The sequence below is a fragment of the Embiotoca jacksoni genome, unplaced genomic scaffold (assembly GCF_022577435.1).
Source record: "Embiotoca jacksoni isolate LCO1_2020_lvr unplaced genomic scaffold, fEmbJac1.0.p SCAF_94, whole genome shotgun sequence".
Lineage (NCBI taxonomy): Eukaryota > Metazoa > Chordata > Actinopteri > Embiotocidae > Embiotoca > Embiotoca jacksoni.
This window is the reverse complement of record NW_027185452.1, coordinates 207899-232366: the sequence shown is the minus strand read 5'-3', so window position 1 is coordinate 232366 and position 24468 is coordinate 207899. Positions and strand designations below refer to the sequence as shown.

The window sequence follows — 24468 nt, the reverse complement described above, 5'->3', positions numbered from 1 at the left end:
AATCTCTGCGACCTTTGACCCCCCTCCTCTTCGCCCTGAAGGAACCAACATGCCGGCGACCTTCGGGCACCTGGCCGGCGGCTACGACGCTCAGTACTCACGGCTACCTGTGGAGCGAGGTGTTCTCCATGGACATGTTCTACGCTCGCTTCAAACAGGAGGGAATCATGAACCCGAAGGTCAGCCTCAGGCCACGGCCCCCTTCAGTTCTGTGTCGTTTCAGTCAGACGCGTTGGCGTGACGATCACAGATCGTTACGGTGGTTCTCTTGTTGTGAATATTAATCATTTCATTTATTCTGACTGATTTTGACTTGCTGTCTCCTGATTGGTCCTCCAGGTGGGTCTGACTACAGGAAGTTCATCCTGCGGCCCGGCGGCTCCCAGGACGCCACCCGAGATGCTGAGGAACTTCCTCGGGCGCGGGAACCCAAACAAGAAGCGTTCCTTCTGAGTAAAGGACTACGGTGGAGCTGGGCAGCACGCCGTGTCCCTGCTGATCAACCACAGCAGCAGGCTCCCCGCCCCCAGCAGTAACACAGACAACAATGGACTGAGGTTTTCTAGAAAAAACAAACTGTAACATGGAATAAAACGACCTGTGAAAAACATGATCTGATGGGATTTCTATGTCTGAATATCTGACGTTACTTTACTGAACCTGAGCAGGATCTTGTCCTTTCAAAATAAAACACGAAACCAAATGTGAACAGTGTCCAGAAATAATGTTTATTATTTAAAAAAAAAAAAACAATACCAAAATTATAACTGTCCTATGGAGGACAGTGTTCCTGTTTTTTCCCGTCTCTGAGCCTGTAGAGGACAGTGTTCCTGTAGTTCCCATCTCTGCCTGTAGAGGACAGTGTTCCTGTAGTTCCCGTCTCTGCCTGTAGAGGACAGAAGTTTGATCTCTACAAGACATTTTTTTTTATAACTTGTCACATGACAAAATATCAGAAAACATATCTTTAAGATTTTTGTGTATTTTGGGTTCAAATGTCTTCAGTAATTAAGATGAAACAGTTGAATATATAAATGTGACTCAAATGTATAAAGTAGCATTAAATGTAAAATAGAAGTAGCTCCTAACCCGAGTTAACGTACGAGTTGTTTCCCATCTGGGAGCCGAAGGTGTGGCGTCCTCTGAGAGCTGCGTGTCAACAGCTTTACAAAAAAAACAGCCTGAAGGTGAAACTGCATCGATCAACACAACACGTTAAAAAAACCAGCCGAACCGCGTCAACACGTTACTGTCGGTCTGCGTGAGCAGGACAGATTTCTTAATGATGTAAACTCGCAGCAGAACGATGATCACTCACTGACGTCTGATTTCAACAAATTACTGTCGCTCGTTAATTTAACTTTCCAGAAGCAGCTTAATTAACGGTAGGAAGGGGAAGGAGAGATTTAAGAATAGTAAATTCTGAACCACGCTGGCTTTTCTCCTTTTAATCTAGTAATATATAATATTTATCTCCTTAACTGTTGAAAAAGGTTGTGAAATTATTTATTGAATTTGGTTTAAATGTTCTGGATCCTGGTGAAACTCAAACACCTGTATGATGTCAGAGGTTTGTAACTGTCTGTACACCTCTGTTGTCCTCATTAGTCCTCAGCGTAATTAGCACTGAGCTGCAGCTGTGAACAGTGGCTCCCCGAAGGGCCCCCCGACGGGCCCCCCGACGGGCCCCCCAACTCGCCCCCCCGACGGGCCCCCCGACTCCCAATGGCCCTCTCGGTAAACACTCAGCTTGAGAAGACTCCCGGCAGGTTCAGAGCGTTCGATGTGTGATTCACTGGAAAACAGAGAAACAGGATTTTCTTTAAAGGAACATTACAACATTCTTGGGAAATCCTCTTCCTCTTTCTGACTTATTTCCAACCAACTGTTTGTTAGTTGTTTCTTTGAAATTTGATCATAAATACATGCAGTCAAAACGCAGAAAAAAGGTCCACAAAACATCAGGAAAAGTTTCTACATTTTGCAGAGATGGAAAACTTTCCATTACGTGCCAACACGCCACCGGGCCGCTCTGCAGTCAGCTGGGTTTACTTAGTTCAGACTTCCTGTTGAAGCTACTCAAACAGCTGAAGTTAGCAGCTAACTCTAACAAGACCTTGAAACTGTTTTCGTAAATGAGTCGATTGTTTTTATTTATTAATCAATTTCTGAACTTCCAGAAAACAGCTGAAAAATGTCAGTAACGATGATGTTTCAGTTTAGTAGTTTAAAGTTCACTGAAGGATGAAACCAGGTTTGGTTTCAGACTCGGTGGCTCCAGGTGGACTTGATGACAACAACAGTCAAAGCGCCTGAAGCTCTGCAGGAAGAAGTCTTGTGGGAGGACCGGTTGTCCTGGAGGAAAGTCTCAGAGGACACCGACAGGGAGGGAGGATCCGACAGCTGAAGAAGAAGAAGACGAAGAAGACGAAGAGGTGTCAGAGTGTGGTGTCAGACTGAAGATGATGGCGGAGGGTCCGGCAGCATCAGGAGGAGGAAGAGGAGGAAGAGGAGTGTTTGGCCGGCAGGACGTCCTAAGAGGCCAAACCGACGGAGCTGAGAGGATGAAGAGCAACATGATCCGAGTGTTCATCAGCTCCACGTTCACAGGTCAGATTAACTCCACGTGATGCAGGACTCTGAAAACAGCAAGACATTAAACCTCCGACACGATGTTAAGATATTCTTATCTTTGTTCTTAATGCTGCACAGAACAATAGTTCATGTTGGATTTAAAGATCTTATAGAAATCTATGTAATAAATTAGCAAAAGAAAAGGAAAAAAAATGATCTCGTTAATTTGCATCGTGACAGTTTACTCCAGAAATACTAAATAAATGATTTCTTTGAATATTTTTCTTCCTTTTTTCTTGTCAACAACTAGAAAGTTACATCTTTTGTAGAAAATGTACAAAACACAGTTCAAAATGCAAAGTGCTGAATAATTCAAAGTTAATTAAGTCATCGACCGTAACGACAGTAAAACTCCTGAATAACTTGAAATCAGATCTTTTTTTTTCCCTTCACGTCTACGTGTCATTCATTTCCCTGATTTGTGTTTGTGTGTTCAGATATGAGCAGCGAGAGGAAAGTCCTGCTGGAGAAAGCTTACCCGGAGGTCCTGTCCTTCTGCCGCAGTCGTGGCCTGGTGTTCGAGGTCAGTAACTCCACAACAAAACAAACAAACCTCCGAATATTTTCATGTTTTAATATAAAAGGTTGTCGACTACGACCCAAAAAATGAGACGCGAATGTGTGATTGAAAAGAAATAAGTTGACGACAGTAAAAGTCGAGCTTTAATTTCAAATTCTACAGAGCATTTGCTGCTATGGTTTTATTTTGAAGGGCATATGTTTCCCATGATGCAAGCGCGTGTGTAGTAGCCGTTAGCTGTCAGCGTTGTCATGACAATAACAACCAAAACTGATATCACATCAGTAGTTTGCTCCCATTGATTTAATGCACCAATGTTTGTCTTTTAATTTAATTCAAGATAAGTCAGACTTTTTATTTAAGATAAGCCTGACTTTATTTAAATGAAGAAAAGTCCATTCTTTTAAAATTAATTCTAGATTTTTGTTCATTTCATTTTTAAACAGTGCATGAATTGTTTTTGTTTTTTTCAAATAAACTAAATTTGAGTGGAATCACTGTTATTTGACTGATGACCAGCTGTCACTCAAACACTCCGACTCAACTCGACCTCTGACGGTCCACGTGGAGTCAGGTGACCCGTTTTCAGAGAATCTCCCACGCAGCTGTAACCCGGGCTGATGTGTCCAGGTGGTGGACCTGCGTTGGGGGATCCGAAGCGTCCCGTCTGGAGACCACGAGGCCCGCGAGGTCTTCCTGCAAGAGATCCAGAGCTGTCGGAGGATTTCAGCCGGTCCCACGTTCATTGTGAGTGTTTCACATTTTACGTAAAATGGTTTTGTTGGACTTTCGGTTCATTCATTCTTCTTCTTCTCTTTTCTTTCCCGTCCGGGCCCCGAAGGCTCTGCTGGGGAACCGGTACGGCCACCGAGCTCTTCCTCGTCTCCTCCCAGAGAAACAGTTCGAAGTTCTTTTGTCCAAACTTTCCAAAGACCCTGAAGGCGTCAAGCTGCTGAATCAGTGGTTCCTAAAGGACGATAACGCGGTCCCGCCCACTTATGTCCTCCAGCCAATCACGGCTCACTTCCCCCACTACGGTGACCTTCGACCTGAGAGCGGGCAGCAGCACGACAACAGCGTCGTCTCCTGGCGCCTCGCCGAGACTCAGCTGTTGAAGCTGCTTCGATCCGCCGCCGCCGCCGCCGAGACATCCGGGGACATTACGGTGGAGCAGAAACAGGTGTTCTACACATCAGGTCAGAAATGTCCCGTTCAGCTCGGTGTCTCCGGTGTCTGTCTCCGCTGTCTGTCTCCGGTGTCTGTCTCCGGTGTCTCAGGTGTCTCCTTTGTCTCCGGTGGAGTCTCAGTGTCCTCTATCTCTCCTCCGCAGTAACAGAGCGGGAGTTCGAGGAAGGTTTGTGGACGGACGACCGCCGGTCGTCCGCCCTGCTCTTCGTCCGAGAGATCCCCCGCCAGCGGGCGCGGGACGGTCCCCGACGTCTCGCCAAGTTCAGGGACGTGACCCTCGACGGGCTTCTGGACGCCGAAGCTCAGGGACTCCTCGCCGAGCTGAAGTCGCGGCTCTACGGCACGTCGCAGAAGATCCTCAACCTGCACTGCGTGGAGCTCAGGAAAGGCGGCGTGGACCCGAAGTGCAGAGAGCACGCTCAGTACCTGGACGCCGTCTGCGAGCAGTTCGTCTCACAGATGAAGCGCCGGATCGAAGCGGCGGTGGATTCGCCGGCGGAGGAGCGGCGGAGGAAGATGTGGGGAAGCACGGAGGAAGACAAGGAGGACGTGTTGGTCGAAGAGGTGACGCGGCACGTCGCCGTGAGCGCCGAGCTCTGCGAAGGTCTCCACGGCAGGGAGGGGCTTCTGGGGAAGCTCTGCCTCGCCATGTGGGAGTCAACCAACCTCCGTCACAGCCCGCTGGTCGTCCACGGCGACGCCGGGATGGGGAAGACGGCGCTGCTCTGCAAACTGGCCCAGGAGACGCGGAGCGTCCTGGACGGCGGTGCCGTGGTGGCGATCCGGCTGCTGGCAGCTCGTCATCCTCAGAGACCCGACGTGGACCGCGTCCTCCGCAGCGTCTGCCTCCAGGTGTGTCTGGCCTGCGGTCTGACTCCGCCCTCTCCGCTGACGGCCGACACTCACCTGGATCTGCTGCGGTTCTTCACGACGCTCCTGGCCGACGTTTCCCGGACGGGGAACACGCTGCTCATCATCCTGGACTCTCTGGACCAGCTCGCAGACCAACATCACGCCCACAAGCTGCGCTGGCTGCCCGCCGACGTCCCGCCCAACGTCCACCTGGTCGTCTCCATGGACACCAACAGCGAGGCGTTCGCCAGCGTGCGGCTGAAGCTGGACAGTTTGGGGAGCTTCTTCGAGGTGGAGCGTTTGTCTCGTGACGAGGGCGAACACATCGTGGATTCGTACCTGCGAGCGTCCCGGCGAGCGTTGACCGGCGAGCAGCGCGGCGCCGTGCTGCGGAGCGTCGACACGACCGGATGTCCGCTGCACCTGCGGCTGACGCTGTCGGCGGCCAAACGCTGGACGTCCTTCACGCCGCTGACCGAGCTGCGCCTGGGCGCCAGCGCACAGGAAATGATGTCACAGCTCTTCCTGGGGCTGGAAGAGAAACATGGGAAGGAGCTGGTGGGCGGGGCTTTGGGATACATGGCTTTGGCGAGGTGAGGTGATGGTCACGCGGGAATCGGTTATTGATGTTGTTGTTGTTGTTGTTGTGAAACCATGACATCATCCTCTGACCACAGGGAAGGCCTGCTGGAGGCGGAGCTGCGTGATGTCATGTCCCTGGACGATGACGTCATCAGGGAGGTGTACAGGTATTCCCTCCCTCCGACCCCCTCGCTGATCCGGCTGCCCCCCCTCCTCTGGGCTCGGCTCAGACGGGACCTCGAGGACCAGCTGGAGGAGCGGTGGACCGGCGGAGTCGCTGCCATCGCCTTCAACAGCCGGTAAAAAACAAACGCAAATAATTGATCACTGATTAAGTCTCTTTGATCCTGAAGCTCCGCCTCCAGTGAAGAAGACATAAAACAGAGACATCCTCCTTCTTCTGGAATAATGTTCTGTTTCTTTTCAGGCGTCTGTCTGAGTCTGTTTCTGCCCGTTACCTGACATCGGAGCGGCGGGGGCGGAGCCTCAGGATCCTGGCCGAGTACTTCCTGGGTCAGTGGGCGGGGAAACTGAAGCCGGCGACTCTGCCGGGTTTGTCGCTGCTGCTCTCCGACAGAAAGGTACCGACGGAGGTGGAAACATTAAAGTCACACATGAGCGCACAATAAATAACAAGAGGAAGGTTAATAGAGGTTTTTCAAATTTTCAAATGAATTGATCTGATAGATCATCATTCCGTCAATCAAACTGATGATCGATGAGGAAACATTTCATTTGTCTGTTGTTGTAGAAACCGAAACGTAATTTGAAGCTGACTGTGGAGGAGACTTCCTGTGTGTCGACGCTGCTTTCTGATTGGTTCTGTGCTGTTGAAGGTCCCGCCCCAGCCGCTGTGGTTTGCTCCGGGATTGGCTAACATCAGGAAGCTCCAGGAGCTGCCCTATCACCTGCTGCATGCCGGCCTGTGGGAGGAGCTAAAACAGGAAGTCATCGGTAAGATGAAGAGGATAGGAGTATTCCCAGAGTTCACGGTATTCCCGGTATTCCCAGTATTCCCGGTATTCCCGGTATTCCCAGTATTCCCAGTATTCCCACTGTTCCCATTCTGCTGATCGGTGGCTCTGTGTTTCCAGGCAGCGCTGAGTGGCTGTACTGTAAGAGCCGGGTTTGTGGGGTGTCCAGTGTGATCCTGGACCTGGACCAGTGCTCCCAGTACATGGACTGCACTGAGAGCGGTCTGGTCCGAGACGCTCTGGTTCTGATCAAACACACTCTGGACTTCCTGGACGGTCACATGGGTCAGTTTGATTCATTCATTCAGGTTCACCGACGGGTTTCTATCGGAGTTCTACTCAAAGTAAAGTCGGGGGATTCTGTCGTTGCAGACGTGTCTCTGTTTTACTCTGAGCTGTTGGCCCGCCTCTCCTCGCTGGCTGCTGCCTTCCCCGCTGTGATTGGCCGGCTGTGCAGCCAGTGTGAGGAGTGGTTACTGACGAGTCCGGAGCCGATCCTCATCCCGAAGAGCAGCTTCCTGCAGCCGCCAGGGGGGGCGCTGCAGCACACACTGACTGCACTGCAGGGAGGTCGGACTGAGCGACTGGATGGACGGATGGATGGACGGATGGATGGATGGATGGATGGATGGATGGATGGAGGGATGGATGGATGGATGGATGGACGGATGGATGGATGGATGGATGGATGGATGGATGGATGGATGGATGGATGGATGGATGGACGGAGGGATGGATGGATGGATGGATGGATGGATGGACGGAGGGATGGATGGATGGACGGAGGGATGGATGGATGGATGGACGGAGGGATGGATGGATGGATGGATGGACGGATGGATGGATGGATGGATGGATGGATGGATGGATGGACGGAGGGATGGATGGATGGATGGATGGACGGATGGATGGATGGATGGATGGATGGATGGATGGATGGATGGATGGACGGAGGGATGGATGGATGGATGGATGGATGGAGGGATGGATGGATGGATGGATGGATGGACGGATGGACGGACGGACGGATGGATGGATGGATGGATGGATGGATGGATGGATGGATGGATGGATGGACGGAGGGATGGATGGATGGATGGATGGATGGAGGGATGGACGGAGGGATGGATGGATGGATGGATGGATGGATGGACGGATGGATGGATGGATGGATGGACGGAGGGATGGATGGATGGACGGAGGGATGGATGGATGGATGGATGGAGGGATGGATGGATGGATGGATGGACGGATGGATGGATGGATGGATGGATGGATGGACGGACGGATGGATGGATGGATGGATGGACGGAGGGATGGATGGATGGATGGATGGATGGATGGAGGGATGGATGGATGGATGGATGGATGGACGGATGGATGGATGGACGGATGGATGGATGGACGGAGGGATGGATGGATGGATGGATGGATGGACGGAGGGATGGATGGATGGACGGAGGGATGGATGGATGGATGGACGGAGGGATGGATGGATGGATGGATGGACGGATGGATGGATGGATGGATGGATGGATGGATTGATGGACGGAGGGATGGATGGACGGATGGATGGATTGATGGACGGAGGGATGGATGGACGGATGGATGGATGGACGGAGGGATGGATGGATGGACGGAGGGATGGATGGATGGATGGATGGATGGATGGATGGACGGAGGGATGGATGGATGGATGGACGGAGGGATGGATGGACGGAGGGACGGACGGATTGATGGATTGATGGATTGATGGATTGATGGATTGATTGATCAATCCGATTGATTGATGGTTTTGAAGCTGTACAGACCCTGAAGGTTGGTCGTGTCCTCAGGTGTCGTCTGCGTGGACGTCAGCGTGGCGGCGAAGCTGCTGGCTGCAGGTTCAGATGACGGCGTGTTGGCGGTCTGGAGCCTCGTGGACAGACAGCTAGTCCACACGCTGCTGGGACACACAGGTCCACACCACACCTCATAATATGAATAATAATAAGAACAACATTATAATAATAATAATAATGAAATGTTTTGTGTAATTTCTTGTGCAGCTGCTGTCCTGTCCGTCAGGCTGATTGACAGCTCCGCCCACTGCCTCTCATTGGCTGCTGACGGCTCCCTGAGGAGGTGGAGCCTGACGAACGGCCAACAGCTGCTCTGCGTCCAGGAGGCGGTGCCCGTCGACTCCGCCCCTTCATCCGTCCACCTCCACCTGTCGGAGCAGCTGCTCTTCGTTTACACCAGAACTCAGGTACCGCTGCAGGTGTTCTGAAAAACCCGACGCTTCCACTTCATTGAGAGTTTCACATCCCCCTCGTCGTTGCAGGTGAAGGTGTGGAGGCTGGAGGGGGCGGAGCTCCACCTCAGCGGTGGTGACGAGGCCCCGCTGGTTCTGGGGGTTCTGGGAGAATCTGCAGTGGTTCTGTGTGACTCCGGTCAGGTCCGAATCTCTCATCCGGTCAGTCGGACTCCAACTGAGACGCAGCTGGAAACATCTGGGAGGCGTCTGACTCCGGTGAACTGGGTCTCGCTGCCCAGACGTGGGAAAGTGTTGGTGGTGTCTGACGACGGGTTCCTCCACCAGGTGTGTTTATGTTTAATCTTTACTGACAGCTGGTTTTTAAAGGATTTTTATAATGTTTAACTTCCTGTGTGCAGATTTCCAGGACGGGTCGACACACAGCTGCTGAGTTTCCTCTGATTCCTTCTTTACTTTCAGTCACTGAGGACGAAAAAATCCTGTTAACCGGTACGACGGCCGTTTCTGTCCTTTCTGACCGGGACGTAGAAACCGGTCCGGTCCGGTTCTGGGACCCGGGTTCATGTAAACGCCCTGATCCGTTTGTATCGTCTGCAGGCAGCGAGCGGACTCTGAGTCTCTTCAACATCAGCAGCGACTCTGTGGACAGATTCCTCGACCTCCAGCACGACGACAGCGTTTTATCCGCCTGCATCTCTTCAGACGGCCGGCTGCTCGCCTCCGGAGCCGCCGACCAACTCATCCGAGTACGACGAGGAGAGAATCTACAATCTAGAATCTAGAAACTAGAATCTAGAAACTAGAATATACAATCTAGAAACTAGAATCTACAATCTAGAAACTAGAATCTAGAAACTAGAATCTACAATCTAGAAACTAGAATCTACAATCTAGAAACTAGAATATAGAAACTAGAATCTACAATCTAGAAACTACAATCTACAATCTAGAAACTAGAATCTAGAAACTAGAATCTACAATCTAGAATCTAGAAACTAGAATCTACAATCTAGAATCTGGAAACTAGAATCTACAATCTAGAAACTAGAATCTACAATCTAGAAACTAGAATCTAGAAACTAGAATATACAATCTAGAAACTAGAAACTAGAATCTACAATCTAGAAACTAGAATCTAGAAACTGGAATCTAGAAACTAGAATCTACAATCTAGAATCTAGAATCTAGAAACTAGAATATACAATCTAGAAACTAGAAACTAGAATCTAGAAACTAGAATCTACAATCTAGAATCTAGAAACTAGAATCTACAATCTAGAAAGTAGAATCTAGAAACTAGAATCTACAATCTAGAATCTAGAAACTAGAATCTACAATCTAGAATCTAGAAACTAGAATCTACAATCTAGAAACTAGAATCTACAATCTAGAAACTAGAATCTACAATCTAAAAACTAGAATCTAGAAACTAGAATCTACAATCTAAAAACTAGAATCTAGAAACTAGAATCTACAATCTTGAATCTACAATCCAGAATCTAGAAACTAGAATCTACAATCTAGAAACTAGAAAATAGAAACTAGAATCTACAATCGAGAATCTAGAAACTAGAATCTATAATCTACAATCTAGAAACTAGAATCTAGAAACTAGAATCTACAATCTAGAATCTAGAAACTAGAATCTACAATCTAGAATCTGGAAACTAGAATCTACAATCTAGAAACTAGAATCTACAATCTAGAAACTAGAATCTAGAATCTAGAAACTAGAATATAGAAACTAGAATCTACAATCTAGAAACTACAATCTACAATCTAGAAACTAGAATCTAGAAACTAGAATCTACAATCTAGAATCTAGAAACTAGAATCTACAATCTAGAATCTGGAAACTAGAATCTACAATCTAGAATCTGGAAACTAGAATCTACAATCTAGAAACTAGAATCTACAATCTAGAAACTAGAATCTACAATCTAAAAACTAGAATCTAGAAACTAGAATCTACAATCTAGAAACTAGAATCTAGAAACTAGAATCTACAATCTTGAATCTACAATCCAGAATCTAGAAACTAGAATCTACAATCTAGAAACTAGAAAATAGAAACTAGAATCTACAATCGAGAATCTAGAAACTAGAATCTAGAAACTAGAATATACAATCTAGAAACTAGAATCTACAATCTAGAAACTAGAATCTAGAAACTAGAATCTACAATCTAGAAACTAGAATCTACAATCTAGAAACTAGAATATAGAAACTAGAATCTACAATCTAGAAACTACAATCTACAATCTAGAAACTAGAATCTAGAAACTAGAATCTACAATCTAGAATCTAGAAACTAGAATCTACAATCTAGAATCTGGAAACTAGAATCTACAATCTAGAAACTAGAATCTAGAAACTAGAATATACAATCTAGAAACTAGAAACTAGAATCTACAATCTAGAAACTAGAATCTAGAAACTGGAATCTAGAAACTAGAATCTACAATCTAGAATCTAGAATCTAGAAACTAGAATATACAATCTAGAAACTAGAAACTAGAATCTAGAAACTAGAATCTACAATCTAGAATCTAGAAACTAGAATCTACAATCTAGAAAGTAGAATCTAGAAACTAGAATCTACAATCTAGAATCTAGAAACTAGAATCTACAATCTAGAAACTAGAATCTACAATCTAGAAACTAGAATCTACAATCTAAAAACTAGAATCTAGAAACTAGAATCTACAATCTAGAAACTAGAATCTAGAAACTAGAATCTACAATCTTGAATCTACAATCCAGAATCTAGAAACTAGAATCTACAATCTAGAAACTAGAAAATAGAAACTAGAATCTACAATCGAGAATCTAGAAACTAGAATCTATAATCTACAATCTAGAAACTAGAATCTAGAAACTAGAATCTACAATCTAGAATCTAGAAACTAGAATCTACAATCTAGAATCTGGAAACTAGAATCTACAATCTAGAAACTAGAATCTACAATCTAGAAACTAGAATCTAGAATCTAGAAACTAGAATATAGAAACTAGAATCTACAATCTAGAAACTACAATCTACAATCTAGAAACTAGAATCTAGAAACTAGAATCTACAATCTAGAATCTAGAAACTAGAATCTACAATCTAGAATCTGGAAACTAGAATCTACAATCTAGAATCTGGAAACTAGAATCTACAATCTAGAAACTAGAATCTACAATCTAGAAACTAGAATCTAGAAACTAGAATATACAATCTAGAAACTAGAAACTAGAATCTACAATCTAGAAACTAGAATCTAGAAACTGGAATCTAGAAACTAGAATCTACAATCTAGAATCTAGAATCTAGAAACTAGAATATACAATCTAGAAACTAGAATCTAGAAACTAGAATCTACAATCTAGAATCTAGAAACTAGAATCTACAATCTAGAATCTAGAAACTAGAATCTACAATCTAGAAAGTAGAATCTAGAAACTAGAATCTACAATCTAGAATCTAGAAACTAGAATCTAGAATCTAGAAACTAGAATCTACAATCTAGAAACTAGAATCTACAATCCAGAAACTAGAATCTACAATCTAAAAACTAGAATCTAGAAACTAGAATCTACAATCTAGAAACTAGAATCTACAATCTTGAATCTACAATCCAGAATCTAGAAACTAGAATCTACAATCTAGAATCTAGAAACTAGAATCTACAATCTAGAATCTGGAAACTAGAATCTACAATCTAGAAACTAGAATCTACAATCTAGAAACTAGAATCTAGAATCTAGAAACTAGAATATAGAAACTAGAATCTACAATCTAGAAACTACAATCTACAATCTAGAAACTAGAATCTAGAAACTAGAATCTACAATCTAGAATCTAGAAACTAGAATCTACAATCTAGAATCTGGAAACTAGAATCTACAATCTAGAATCTGGAAACTAGAATCTACAATCTAGAAACTAGAATCTACAATCTAGAAACTAGAATCTAGAAACTAGAATATACAATCTAGAAACTAGAAACTAGAATCTACAATCTAGAAACTAGAATCTAGAAACTGGAATCTAGAAACTAGAATCTACAATCTAGAATCTAGAATCTAGAAACTAGAATATACAATCTAGAAACTAGAATCTAGAAACTAGAATCTACAATCTAGAATCTAGAAACTAGAATCTACAATCTAGAATCTAGAAACTAGAATCTACAATCTAGAAAGTAGAATCTAGAAACTAGAATCTACAATCTAGAATCTAGAATCTACAATCCAGAAACTAGAATCTACAATCTAAAAACTAGAATCTAGAAACTAGAATCTACAATCTAGAAACTAGAATCTACAATCTTGAATCTACAATCCAGAATCTAGAAACTAGAATCTACAATCTAGAAACTAGAAAATAGAAACTAGAATCTACAATCGAGAATCTAGAAACTAGAATCTATAATCTACAATCTACAATCTACAATCTAGAAACTAGAATCTAGAAACTAGAATCTGCAATCGAGAATCTAGAAACTAGAATCTAGAAACTAGAATCTACAATCGAGAATCTAGAAACTAGAATCTAGAATCTAGAAACTAGAATCTAGAAACTAGAATCAGACAGGCTAGAATCAGGATGTTATTGTGAAGGAGCTGCCAGAGGTCAGACCAATGAAACCACTCCGTGTCTCCGTTCCCGTCAGATCTGGTCGGTGACCACCGGAGTGCTGTTGGACTCTCTGTGCGGTTCCGACTCTCCCGTCACGTCTCTGCTTTTCTACAACGGCTTCGTGGTTTCGGCCTCGACGGCCGCAGCCTCCGTCCTCCTGTGGAGTCTGAAATACGACACCCGCCACACACCCACCCCCCACATCCCCGCAGGCTCCGCCCACGTCGCCGTGACCACAGACGGCGATCGGGTTTTCTTCGTCCGGCAGCAGAGCCAGACGGAGGTGGTCGGATGGAACAGTCTCACAGGTCAGAGCTGCTTCGACCGGCCGTCATCACAACTCTGTTCTCAGAAACACTGAAGTAAAAGATGCAAAATGAAAACAAAGAGATGCAAAACATCCACATAGAAACACAAGTGACTAAAAAAAGTAGAAAAATGTCCACAAAGAGCCTTTGAGCCGTATTAATCCGTCCGTCCCCTGCAGGCCGTCCGTCCGAGCGGCTGGCTGTCTCCGCCGAGGTCGGCTGTCTGGAGCTCGCTCAGCACAAACGCCTGCTGCTCTGCGGCCTGACGAGCGGCACCGTCCTTATCTACCCGCTGGCGCTGCCCCAGGAGACGCTGTGCATCCCGCCGCCGGAGAGCCGGGCCGCGGTGCTCTGCCTGGCTGTCAGCGTCCAGGAGAAGCAGGCGGCGGTCGCCTACGAAGACGCCGTCAGTCTGTTCGAGATCACCACTAGAGACAACTTCCCCGCGGTGGAGGGCCCGCTGGGCCGGCTCCCGCTGTCCCTCCTGCACGCCCCGCTGTCCTCCATGGCGCTGCTGCCGGACCGCCGGCTGCTCTACGGGACCGGCGGCGGGGAGGTGAAGCTGCACGACTTCGGCGTCGACGCCGACGCCGACCTGGAGCCTCATCGCAGCAGAGTGACCTGCGTCACGGCCAGCAACTGGGGGACGCACGCTCTGGTGGGCTCGGAGGACGCCGAGCAGAGGCTCTGGGCCCTGGACCCGCTGGCCCTGGACCACACCATGGAGTACAAGGTCGGAGGGGGCGTGTCCTGCAGATAGTCATTAGATATTATAAAGAGTTTCATTCTTATTGTTAAACATGTGATTGATTTTTGTTCGTGTCCAGGGGTTCTTCTTCGAGGGCGTCCTCTCTGCTGCGTTCTCTGACAGCGACCGGTTCGTCTTCACCGGGTCTCAGGATAGAACCGTCAAAGTGTGGGACGTCCCCTCAGGTACCAACACACACTGGATATAAAAGAGTTCGTAGCTTCAGGTCTGTAAAATGGTTCTGATCCAGAAGTGTCTTCAGCTGCAATACCAGCGAGTGCCACTAGAGGTCGGCTCCAAAAAGCCTCCGGCTCCATAGACTCCCATTCAACTTCTCTCATCAAATCCAAAGTGAATAAGTTCTGGTCTTGGTTCTGGTCTAAGTTCTGGTCTTGGTTCTAGTCTAAGTTCTGTTCTAAGTTCTGGTCTTGGTTCTGTTCTAAGTTCTGGTCTTGGTTCTGGTCTCTTCGTTGTGTTCAGGGCGGCTGCTATTCGTCCAGTACGTCTACTCCCCAGTGGTCCGCATGGTGCCCTTCAGGAACGGCTTTGTGGCGCTGACCCAGCAGGGCTCCGTCATCAGGGAGGTGTTCCGCTGCCCGGACCACATCAGTCCGGACTTCAACCCTCTGAGGAACATCCGGGCCCAGTACCGGGTCACCTCCAGGTCGAAGGACCGGGACGGCCGGAGGCCTGCAGAGTCCGAGCTGCAGGACTTCAACCCGGCCCAGTTCAACCTGAACGTCATGACCATGCTCAGAACCAAACCCTCCTCCACCTGCGTCCTACTGTAGCACACCGGGGCCCAAACCGCGGCTCCCGGAAGTCCTGTGGCCATCAGGCTGCAGGAGGTCCAAAGAAACGAACAAAGTGACTGAATATAAAGAAACGTTTTATTTCCTTCGTATGTTATTCTTTTATATGTTGTGCACATGTTTTAATATGAAAATGGATCAGAACATGATGAGATTCTGTTTAGAGTTTAATTGTTTCTGCAGCAGACGAACAGGAAACTCTGAACAGGTAAGTCCTTCACAATAAAAGATCTTGAAGTTTGCATGTATTGATACTTTGATTGATGTTGGTTCCTCTTTTTTCCTTCACATTTAAAATGCTTCATTCTTCACTGCAGGTTCACCAGCGACTCACTGTCGACCTCCTGAGGCACAAGATGGTATTACAAGACGGGACTGAAATCTGACATATCGCACCTTTAAAAGTCTCTTTTTCTCTGTTGTATGAAATATGTCTTCAGTTTGTGAAGAAAACAGTTAAAAAAAAACAACAAAAAAAAACCTGCTGAGTGAGCAGGAGGTCGAAGTACTGACTGGAAACAAAGCTAAAGGTCAAAGGTCACAAAGTTAACCGTTAATGGTGGGGCACAAATACGAACAAACATCATCAGAGTTTCACACAAATCCTGAAAGTAGAAACAAAGAAGTTAATGAAACAAATGAAAGAATATTCAACTTTTTATGAAGGAAATGATCCGATATTAAACAGAAAGTCTGTGTTTATCAGTCCGGAAAGTTTCCGGCAGCTCGGAGTCATCGGAGGATTTATTAACGGAGCCGAGAGCAAACAGGAAGTCGCTTCAAACAGGAAGTCGCTTCTCATCAGGGTCGGTTAAAGATTAACAGAACCGAGCTGCTGCTCCTCCGACACACAGCAGAAACTCCAGAAACTCCTGGAACACGGACCTGCTGGCAGACTGGTCAGTGAACTCTGGTCTCTGGTCTCTGGTCTCTGGTCTCTCTGGTCTCTCTGGTCTCTGGTCTCTCTGGTCTCTGGTCTCTGGTCTCTCTGGTCTCTCTGGTCTCTGGTCTCTCTGGTCTCTGGTCTCTCTGGTCTCTCTGGTCTCTCTGGTCTCTGGTCTCTCTGGTCTCTGGTCTCTCTGGTCTCTCTGGTCTCTGGTCTCTCTGGTCTCTGGTCTCTGGTCTCTCTGGTCTCTGGTCTCTGGTCTCTCTGGTATCTGGTCTCTCTGGTCTCTCTGGTCTCTGGTCTCTCTGGTCTCTGGTCTCTGGTCTCTCTGGTCTCTGGTCTCTGGTCTCTCTGGTATCTGGTCTCAGGTTTCAGCTCTTCTTCGTTCTTCCTTCGTCAGACTCGACGATGGACAAACTCTCCTCGTTGACTTCCTGTTTGCTGCTGGCGGTTGCCATGGTGACGGCACAGACAGGTAAGACCAGAGACAAACACAAACGCCTGTAATTAAACGACAGTGATCACAGGAAGTTGTTTTTAAATATTTTTAAACTTCGAGGTCGTTAACGGATTAATTATTAGATTTTAATAACAGAGTTTTGATATATAATCTGAGCAGTTTAAGGGTTTATTTAAGAGTCGCTGAGGGAGGTCGTGGTGCTGAGTTGGCGGGATGTCAGGATGACCTCTGACCTCTCTCTGTGTGTGTGTGTGGTGTGGTGTGTGTGTGTGTGTGTGTGTGTGTGTGTAGCTGTGTCTCCGAGCAGCGAGCGGCAGCTGCCTCAGTGGCTGACCGGCATCATCGCTGTCTCCTGCTTCCTCTTCCTCACCTTCGTTGGCTTCCTGGTGAAGAAGGGCTGGTGTGAGGAGTCGAGCAGGTTCGTCAGAGGTCATCACATGACATCATGTGACATCACCTGACATCACGTGACATCACCTGACATCACCTGACATCACCTGACATCACGTGACATCACCTGACATCACGTGACATCACCTGACATCACCTGACATCACGTGACATCACCTGACATCACGTGACATCACCTGACATCACGTGACATCACCTGACATCACCTGACATCACCTGACATCACGTGACATCACCTGACATCACGTGACATCACCTGACATCACCTGACATCACGTGACATCACCTGACATCACGTGACATCACGTGACATCACGTGACATCACCTGACATCACGTGACATCACCTGACATTACCTGACATCACCTGACATCACCTGACATCACGTGACATCACCTGACATCACGTGACATCACCTGACATTACCTGACATCACGTGACATCACGTGACATCACGTGACATTACCTGACATCACGTGACATCACGTGACATCACCTGACATCACCTGACATCACCTGACATCACGTGACATCACGTGACATTACCTGACATCACGTGACATCACCTGACATTACCTGACATTACCTGACATCACGTGACATCACCTGACATTACCTGACATCACCTGACATCACCTGACATCACGTGACATCACCTGACATCACGTGACATCACCTGACATCACGTGACATCACCTGACATTACCTGACATCACGTGACATCACGTGACATCACCTGACATCACCTGACATCACGTGACATCACGTGACATCACCTGACATCACCTGACATCACCTGACATTACCTGACATCACGTGACATCACGTGACATCACCTGACATCACCTGACATCACGTGACATCACCTGACATCACCTGACATTACCTGACATTACCTGACATCACGTGACATCACCTGACATTACCTGACATCACGTGACATCACGTGACATTACCTGACATCACGTGACATCACGTGACATCACCTGACATCACCTGACATCACGTGACATCACCTGACATCACCTGACATTACCTGACATTACCTGACATCACGTGACATCACCTGACATTACCTGACATTACCTGACATCACGTGACATTACCTGACATCACGTGACATCACGTGACATCACCTGACATCACGTGACATTTCCTGACATCACGTGACATCACCTGACATCACGTGACATCACGTGACATTACCTGACATCACGTGACATCACGTGACATTACCTGACATCACCTGACATCACGTGACATCACCTGACATCACGTGACATCACGTGACATTACCTGACATTACCTGACATCACCTGACATCACGTGACATTACCTGACATCACGTGACATCATCACGGTGAGCAGAACAGGAAGTCAAATTATCTGCTTCAGGTGTTCTGAGACTCTCTGACGTGGCGTTTCCTGCCGTCACAGCGGTGTTCACGCTGACGGAGGTGTTGTGGTGTATTTAGAGCGGATGTGTTCTCCACCTGTCTGCAGGAGCAGCGTGGAGTCGGAGAGAAAAGACCAACCCGACATGAGCGACGCCCACAAGACGCACCTGAACTCCTTCAGGTACGAAGTCTTTTCACGCCGTCTCAACATGTTCGAGTGAAACAGATACGAGTGAAAAGAACAAAACTGGTTACAGACAAGAAAAGAAATTATCGTAAAAAACAACAAGTGATGTGGTACAGAATGTCATGTTATAGCATAGCATAGCATAGCATGGCATGGCATAGCATAGCATGGCATGGCATAGCATAGCATGGCATAGCATAGCATAGCATAGCATGGCATGGCATAGCATAGCATGGCATAGCATAGCATGGCATAGCACAGCATAGCATAGCATGGCATAGCATGGCATAGCATAGCATGGCATAGCATAGCATGGCATAGCATAGCATGGCATAGCACAGCATAGCATGGCATAGCATAGCATGGCATAGCATAGCATGGCATAGCACAGCATAGCATAGCACGGCATAGCATAGCATAGCATAGCATAGCATAGCATGGCACGGCATAGCATAGCATGGCATGGCTTTGTGTCATTGTGTATCCTTGTCACTGCATTATAAATGTAAAGTTTCAGTAAATGTTTGTTTGATTGATTGTTTGATTGATTGTTTGTTTGATTGTTTGTTTGTTTGATTGTTTGTTTGATTAATTGTTTGTTTGATTGTTTGTTTGATTGCTTGTGTGATTAATTGTTTGTTTGATTGTTAGTTTGATTGCTTGTTTGTTTGTTTGATTGATTGTTTGATTGATTGTTTGATTGTTTGTTTGTTTGTTTGATTAATTGTTTGTTTGTTTGATTGTTTGTTTGATTAATTGTTTGTTTGTTTGATTGATTAATTGTTTGATTGTTTGTTTGTTTGATTAATTGTTTGTTTGTTTGATTGATTAATTGTTTGATTGTTTGTCCATCAGGTGCAAAGACAACACAAATGTCTATGAAAACCTGGTGATTGACAGCACTGAGGACAAAACTACCGCCTTGTGACTGTACGTCCTGTTAGCTGTCTGACCGTCAGCCATGACCCCCCCCCCCCCCCTCCCCCGTTGTACCTGTGTTCCCAGGGGGGCGGAGTTACCCATAATCAATGTTGCATTTACTCACAAACATGTTGTGATTGTTTTGTTGTTTTTGTGTCTCTGGTATCTTCAAATTCAGCAAAGTGAAGAATCATTTAGCAGAAAGTGAATTATGACTGCAGAACGATATCAACCTGACTGGATTAAATCTGGACCTCCTGCTGACTGCAGTCTTTACTGTCTGACCTTCGAACTCATGTTTTCTAACAAACTGCTGTCGTCCCTCATTACTGATCAATGAAACAATGACGTGATTAGGTAGGTAGGTAGGTATATACTTTATTAATCCCCGAGGGGAATTTTTTTTTTTTTTTTTTCCTTAATAATTTTCTTAATAATTTAACACAACAGTAAAGTTTAAATCGACAGAAAACAAATAATTAAAGGGTGGAAATGCTGAGAAACGTTTAGTTTGTTGTCGGAGGTGATGTTGATTTCAAAAAGTTATCAATAACTATCAGAACTTTACTGCAGCACTAATTTAGACCCGGCGGAGCAGCCAATCACAGCGGCCGAAATCAATCAGAGAAACGTCATCAATCACACGGAAACACGATTTCATCCACAAACACGTTTTAATAAATTCAAGATGACGTCCAGTTTTCCAGACAAAATAAACGTGTAATTTGGTGCGTTACATGTCGGGACATTCGCACCTTCACACGAGCAGCTGGTGATCCGATGCTCCGTTTCGTTCCTCGCTGAAAACATTTCATCAAATAAAAAGTTTGTGAGCAGGAAGCGTAAAGCTCTCCGTTAGCGTAGCTTAGTCGCTAACCGGACGTCGGTAATTCAAAGTGTGTTTTTATAAGATTTAAGCGTCACCAGATTTTGAACACTGATGAAAATTTGCCAGAGTTAATTGTGAGGACGTCGAGCTAACTTTATTTAATAATTATGCTGTGAAATTTGAACATTAAATCGTTGAGTTTAGAAGCAGTTGTTGATTTCTGGAGAAAAATCGCCTTCAAAGAACGTCTGAGTCTCAAAATCAGATGAAGAACAAACATTGAAGAAACCTCGGAGGACGTGGTTCAGACAAAAAGAAAGAGCAACTCTGAATGGAGCAGGCGTTACTATGACGACAGATGAAAACTGCAGGTTTCCATGGTGATTTCTAACTGCAATGATTCACACAAACTGGTGCTCTTAATAACAACAAAAATACAGCGTTATTTTTCAGTGAGATCCAAAAATAAATTACAGTTCATCTACGAATAAAGTACCAAAAACATGAGCAAAATAATTACCACAAAAAAATAAATTAAAGTGAAGCAACGTATTTCACACTTGATTGACATGTATGAAGAACAGGAAGCTGATGAAGCTCATCAAACAAGCTGACAGCTGCTGATCAACAAACATCTGAACAGAGAACCGACCAATCATACGAGACGTTAGCTAAACTCTGCTAACGCAGTCGCGTCGTAAAATATACAAATAAAAGCAAAAGTCGACATTTTGCATCGTGTTCTCCGTCGAAAATGAACTAACTGAACTGAACTGAAACTAAACTGAACTGAACTAAACTAAACTAACTAAACTGAACTAAACAAAGTAAACTAAACAAACTAAACTAACTAAACTGAACTAAACTAACTAAACTAAACAAAGTAAACTAAACAAACTAAACTAACTAAACTGAACTAAACTAACTAAACTGAACTAAACAAAGTAAACTAAACAAACTAAACTAACTAAACTGAACTAACTAAACTGAATTGAACTAAAACTAAACTGAACTGAACTAAACTAACTAAACTGAACTAAACAAAGTAAACTAAACAAACTGAACTAAACTAACTAAACAAACTAAACTGAACTAACTAAACTGAACTAAACGAACTAAATTGAACTAAACTAAACGGAACTAAACTAACTAAACTGAACTAACTAAACAAACTAAACTGAACTAAACTAACTAAACTGAACTAAACAAAGTAAACTAAACAAACTAAACTAACTAAACTGAACTAAACAAACTAAACAAACTAAACTGAACTAAACTAACTAAACTGAACTAAACTAACTAAACTGAACTAACTAAACTGAACTAAACTGAACTAACTAAACTGAACTAAACTAACTAAACTAAACGGAACTAAACTAACTAAATTGAACTAACTAAACTGAACTAACTAAACAAACTAAACTGAACTAAACTGAACTAACTAAACTGAACTAAACTAACTAAACTAAACGGAACTAAACTAACTAAATTGAACTAACTAAACTGAACTAACTAAACAAACTAAACTGAACTAACTAAACTGAACTAAACTAACTAAATTGAACTAAACTAACTAAACGGAACTAAACTAACTAAATTGAACGAACTAAACTGAACTAACTAAACTAACTAAACTAAACTGAACTAAACTAACTAAACTGAACGTGAGGTTTGTTGTCAGCTGTTTATCTGCTCGTCCGATCCGAGTCCCCTTTAAAATAGATTTCGGTTAGCAGTCAACATTTATCGGTAGAAGTTCGGAGGTTTTGAGAACCGGCGGCGGCAACAAGTTGTAAGTTGTGAACGTCACGTCGTTCTAACGGGAACGTCGTCAGAGAATCTGACGCACCGACGACTTCGTACGTGGAGATTAATCGCTGCGATTCACAGCCGGGAACCGAACCGATAAAAGTACCGTTAGCTTGCGTACATATATATATATATATATACATCTAAATAAATGCTGTTGAAAGAGAAGTCTTTATGATTTCATGTCCCAACTACATTTTTTGAAGGTCGACATTAAAATAGTTTCACCTCGTTGAACTCGTTACAAAATACATTTTTGAGTTTGATTGATTGATTTAACTGCAGCTAGCTACAAAGCTAATGTTAGTTTGGCTATTCAGAGTTAAGTGTAAAAGACTGTTTAACGTAAAGATGTTAATTCATAAAAAAGACTAATTCTGTGCCAGTAAAGAAAAAGTGATTGACTGAAGTTATGCTAGCTTGTTTACACGGTAGCGGCAGCTGTAACTAACGAGCTAACGTAACCAACTAAAGCTACCGTTAGCTTGCTAGCATTTTGAACAAAGTCAAATAAGGAGCACAGCTGACAAATCAGACCTGAAACATCTTCAACAGAGTTTAAATTATATTTTACAAAAATAAAACAACAGAAGTCAAAGTCTGAAATAAACAGCTAAAGCTAGTTTGTAGTTTTTTTCCAGCAGGAGTTAAAACCTCGATATGAACGACAGATATGAATGTTGTGTTGAAGCGTGAACTTCCACAGAATCGGTACATCAGACCGCTCGGCAGTTTGTGACCGACAGCTTCCTGTCTTTGTGCTAAGCTATGCTAACGTCGTGTTAGAAGACGGAGAACGAGAAGATTTCACCGAACGTCCGCTTGTTGCTTTTAATTCACTTCTAGAAAATCTTTTTATGATTCAAAATCTTCACGGAGACACAAACGAACGTGTTTAAAGTTTTCTCTCCGTGAAAACGATCATGTGGAAGACGCTGTATCTGTTGCCGGGGCGACAGAGGGTCTCCACGCCCACCGAGTCCTGAGCCGTCTCCATGGAGACACGCGAGCATTAAAGAACATTACGATTGTTCTTTAACGTGTCGTCTGGATTTATTAACGGAAGTTAATGAGTCTTGTTTCAACTTTAATATCTGTGAATGAAAAAATACACAATTATATGAAACGATGGCAAATTTATACGACTTTCAGGACGAATCTTCAGATTTAACTCAAATTCGATGTTTGAAAACAACCTGACGACTAAAGTTTCTGTAACGGAGAACATTGAAGCGTCGTTTGTTGCGGAAGAACGTTTTAATTACGTCTGTTTTCATTTTCCTTCGCAGGTTTTAACCTAAAATTATTACGATTTTTTGGAAAAGAAAAACGGATGATTTCCGTTAAAACGCTTCAGTTTCTGTTAACGGAGGTCAAATTAGCTTGAAATTAATTTCCCACCAAATGAATTGTTTTTGTGAACGCAGACGACGTTCAGAGCGAATCGAGAAAAAGTCCCCGAAAATAAGGAAAATAAAGTTTCTGGAACTTTCAGCAGACAAAACACAGAATTAACGGACATGTTAACCGGTGAGCTACGTCGCCGTAGCAACCGCTTCCTTCATCGTTCGCCGGTCCTGATGGCGGAAACAGAAAAACAACTTCCGACCGGATGCTGACGAACAAACGTAGCAGCTAACAGCTAGCCAGTCTGCTAGATGCTAAGCTAACAGTCAGACTTCCCTTTTTCACCGAGTCTTCAGGTCGCTCGACGCGTCGCCGACTCGTGCCGGCTGGACTTCAAAGTTCCTTGGTGTTGATTTGTTTGAGGAAGATGTTCTGAATTCGTAGCAGGTGACGGAGACGGAGCTTCTCCGCCGCGGCGGGCCGATGACATCACGTTCACGGAAATATTTAGTTTTCTTGTATTTGACGTTCCTGATGACGACTCAGTTGTTAAATACAGATGGATCTTCACTTCCACTCTTTTGTTGGTTTTTCCTTCTAAACTTTATTCCAAATACGTGATTATAAAAAAATATAGCCACATCGCCCCGTTGTGTTCTGGGTAATTTCATGCTGTATTCTGATTGGTCGGTTTGGCGTTTCAGCCTGAATTCCTGACGTTG

The 24468-nt window shown here is 44.8% G+C and overlaps 4 protein-coding genes across 5 annotated transcripts in view; 3 read left to right on the top strand and 1 right to left on the bottom strand.

Annotated features, from left to right (window-relative positions):
• Window positions 1-613, top strand: part of thop1 (thimet oligopeptidase 1) — an 8292-nt gene extending 7679 nt beyond the window's left edge. Inside the window, 4 exon segments of the mRNA XM_069141969.1 lie at window positions 1-97; window positions 99-183; window positions 340-459; window positions 462-613. The exon segment at window positions 1-97 is cut by the window's left edge and continues 3 nt beyond it. Of these exon segments, the coding sequence (XP_068998070.1) occupies window positions 1-97; window positions 99-183; window positions 340-459; window positions 462-499 (340 nt within the window). The 3' untranslated portion in view covers window positions 500-613.
• A 3313-nt stretch (window positions 614-3926) lies between these two features.
• Window positions 3927-15478, top strand: nwd1 (NACHT and WD repeat domain containing 1). Its single transcript, XM_069141977.1, has 16 exons — window positions 3927-4350; window positions 4485-5787; window positions 5872-6075; window positions 6204-6357; window positions 6613-6730; window positions 6871-7035; window positions 7123-7320; window positions 8586-8708; window positions 8799-8998; window positions 9074-9331; window positions 9406-9496; window positions 9605-9753; window positions 13666-13939; window positions 14119-14672; window positions 14767-14872; window positions 15168-15478. Exons 1-16 carry the CDS (start codon window positions 3927-3929, stop codon window positions 15476-15478), a joined length of 4632 nt encoding a protein of 1543 aa, XP_068998078.1.
• Window positions 15479-16198: 720 nt separating this feature from the next.
• Window positions 16199-20037, top strand: pdzk1ip1 (PDZK1 interacting protein 1). Of its 2 annotated transcripts, XM_069141935.1 has the most exons (5): window positions 16199-16398; window positions 16786-16860; window positions 17137-17263; window positions 18760-18834; window positions 19696-20037. In XM_069141935.1, the coding sequence occupies exons 2-5, from the start codon at window positions 16794-16796 to the stop codon at window positions 19766-19768; spliced, it is 342 nt and encodes a 113-aa protein (XP_068998036.1). In that variant the 5' UTR covers window positions 16199-16398; window positions 16786-16793; the 3' UTR covers window positions 19769-20037. The 2 variants fall into 2 exon arrangements, with proteins under 2 accessions (XP_068998036.1, XP_068998037.1); XM_069141936.1 differs by lacking the exon at window positions 16199-16398 and having other exon boundaries at window positions 16433-16860.
• Window positions 20038-20416: 379 nt separating this feature from the next.
• The window catches only part of LOC138193766 (inaD-like protein), a 66869-nt gene continuing 62817 nt past the window's right edge, over window positions 20417-24468 (bottom strand). Inside the window, 1 exon segment of the mRNA XM_069141976.1 lies at window positions 20417-24468. This exon segment is cut by the window's right edge and continues 879 nt beyond it. The gene's annotated coding sequence lies outside the window, so the exon portion shown is untranslated.

Bases quoted from the DNA above. Each gene is read 5' to 3' on its own strand.
- nwd1 (XM_069141977.1), top strand. From the start codon at position 3,927: ATGGTTTTGTTGGACTTTCGGTTCATTCATTCTTCTTCTTCTCTTTTC. The intron at 8,999-9,073 runs GTACCGCTGCAG...TCGTCGTTGCAG, and splicing joins TCGTTTACACCAGAACTCAG to GTGAAGGTGTGGAGGCTGGA. The intron at 9,332-9,405 runs GTGTGTTTATGT...TCCTGTGTGCAG, and splicing joins ACGACGGGTTCCTCCACCAG to ATTTCCAGGACGGGTCGACA.
- pdzk1ip1 (XM_069141935.1), top strand. From the start codon at position 16,794: ATGGACAAACTCTCCTCGTTGACTTCCTGTTTGCTGCTGGCGGTTGCC. The intron at 17,264-18,759 runs GTTCGTCAGAGG...ACCTGTCTGCAG, and splicing joins TGGTGTGAGGAGTCGAGCAG to GAGCAGCGTGGAGTCGGAGA. The intron at 18,835-19,695 runs GTACGAAGTCTT...TTTGTCCATCAG, and splicing joins ACGCACCTGAACTCCTTCAG to GTGCAAAGACAACACAAATG.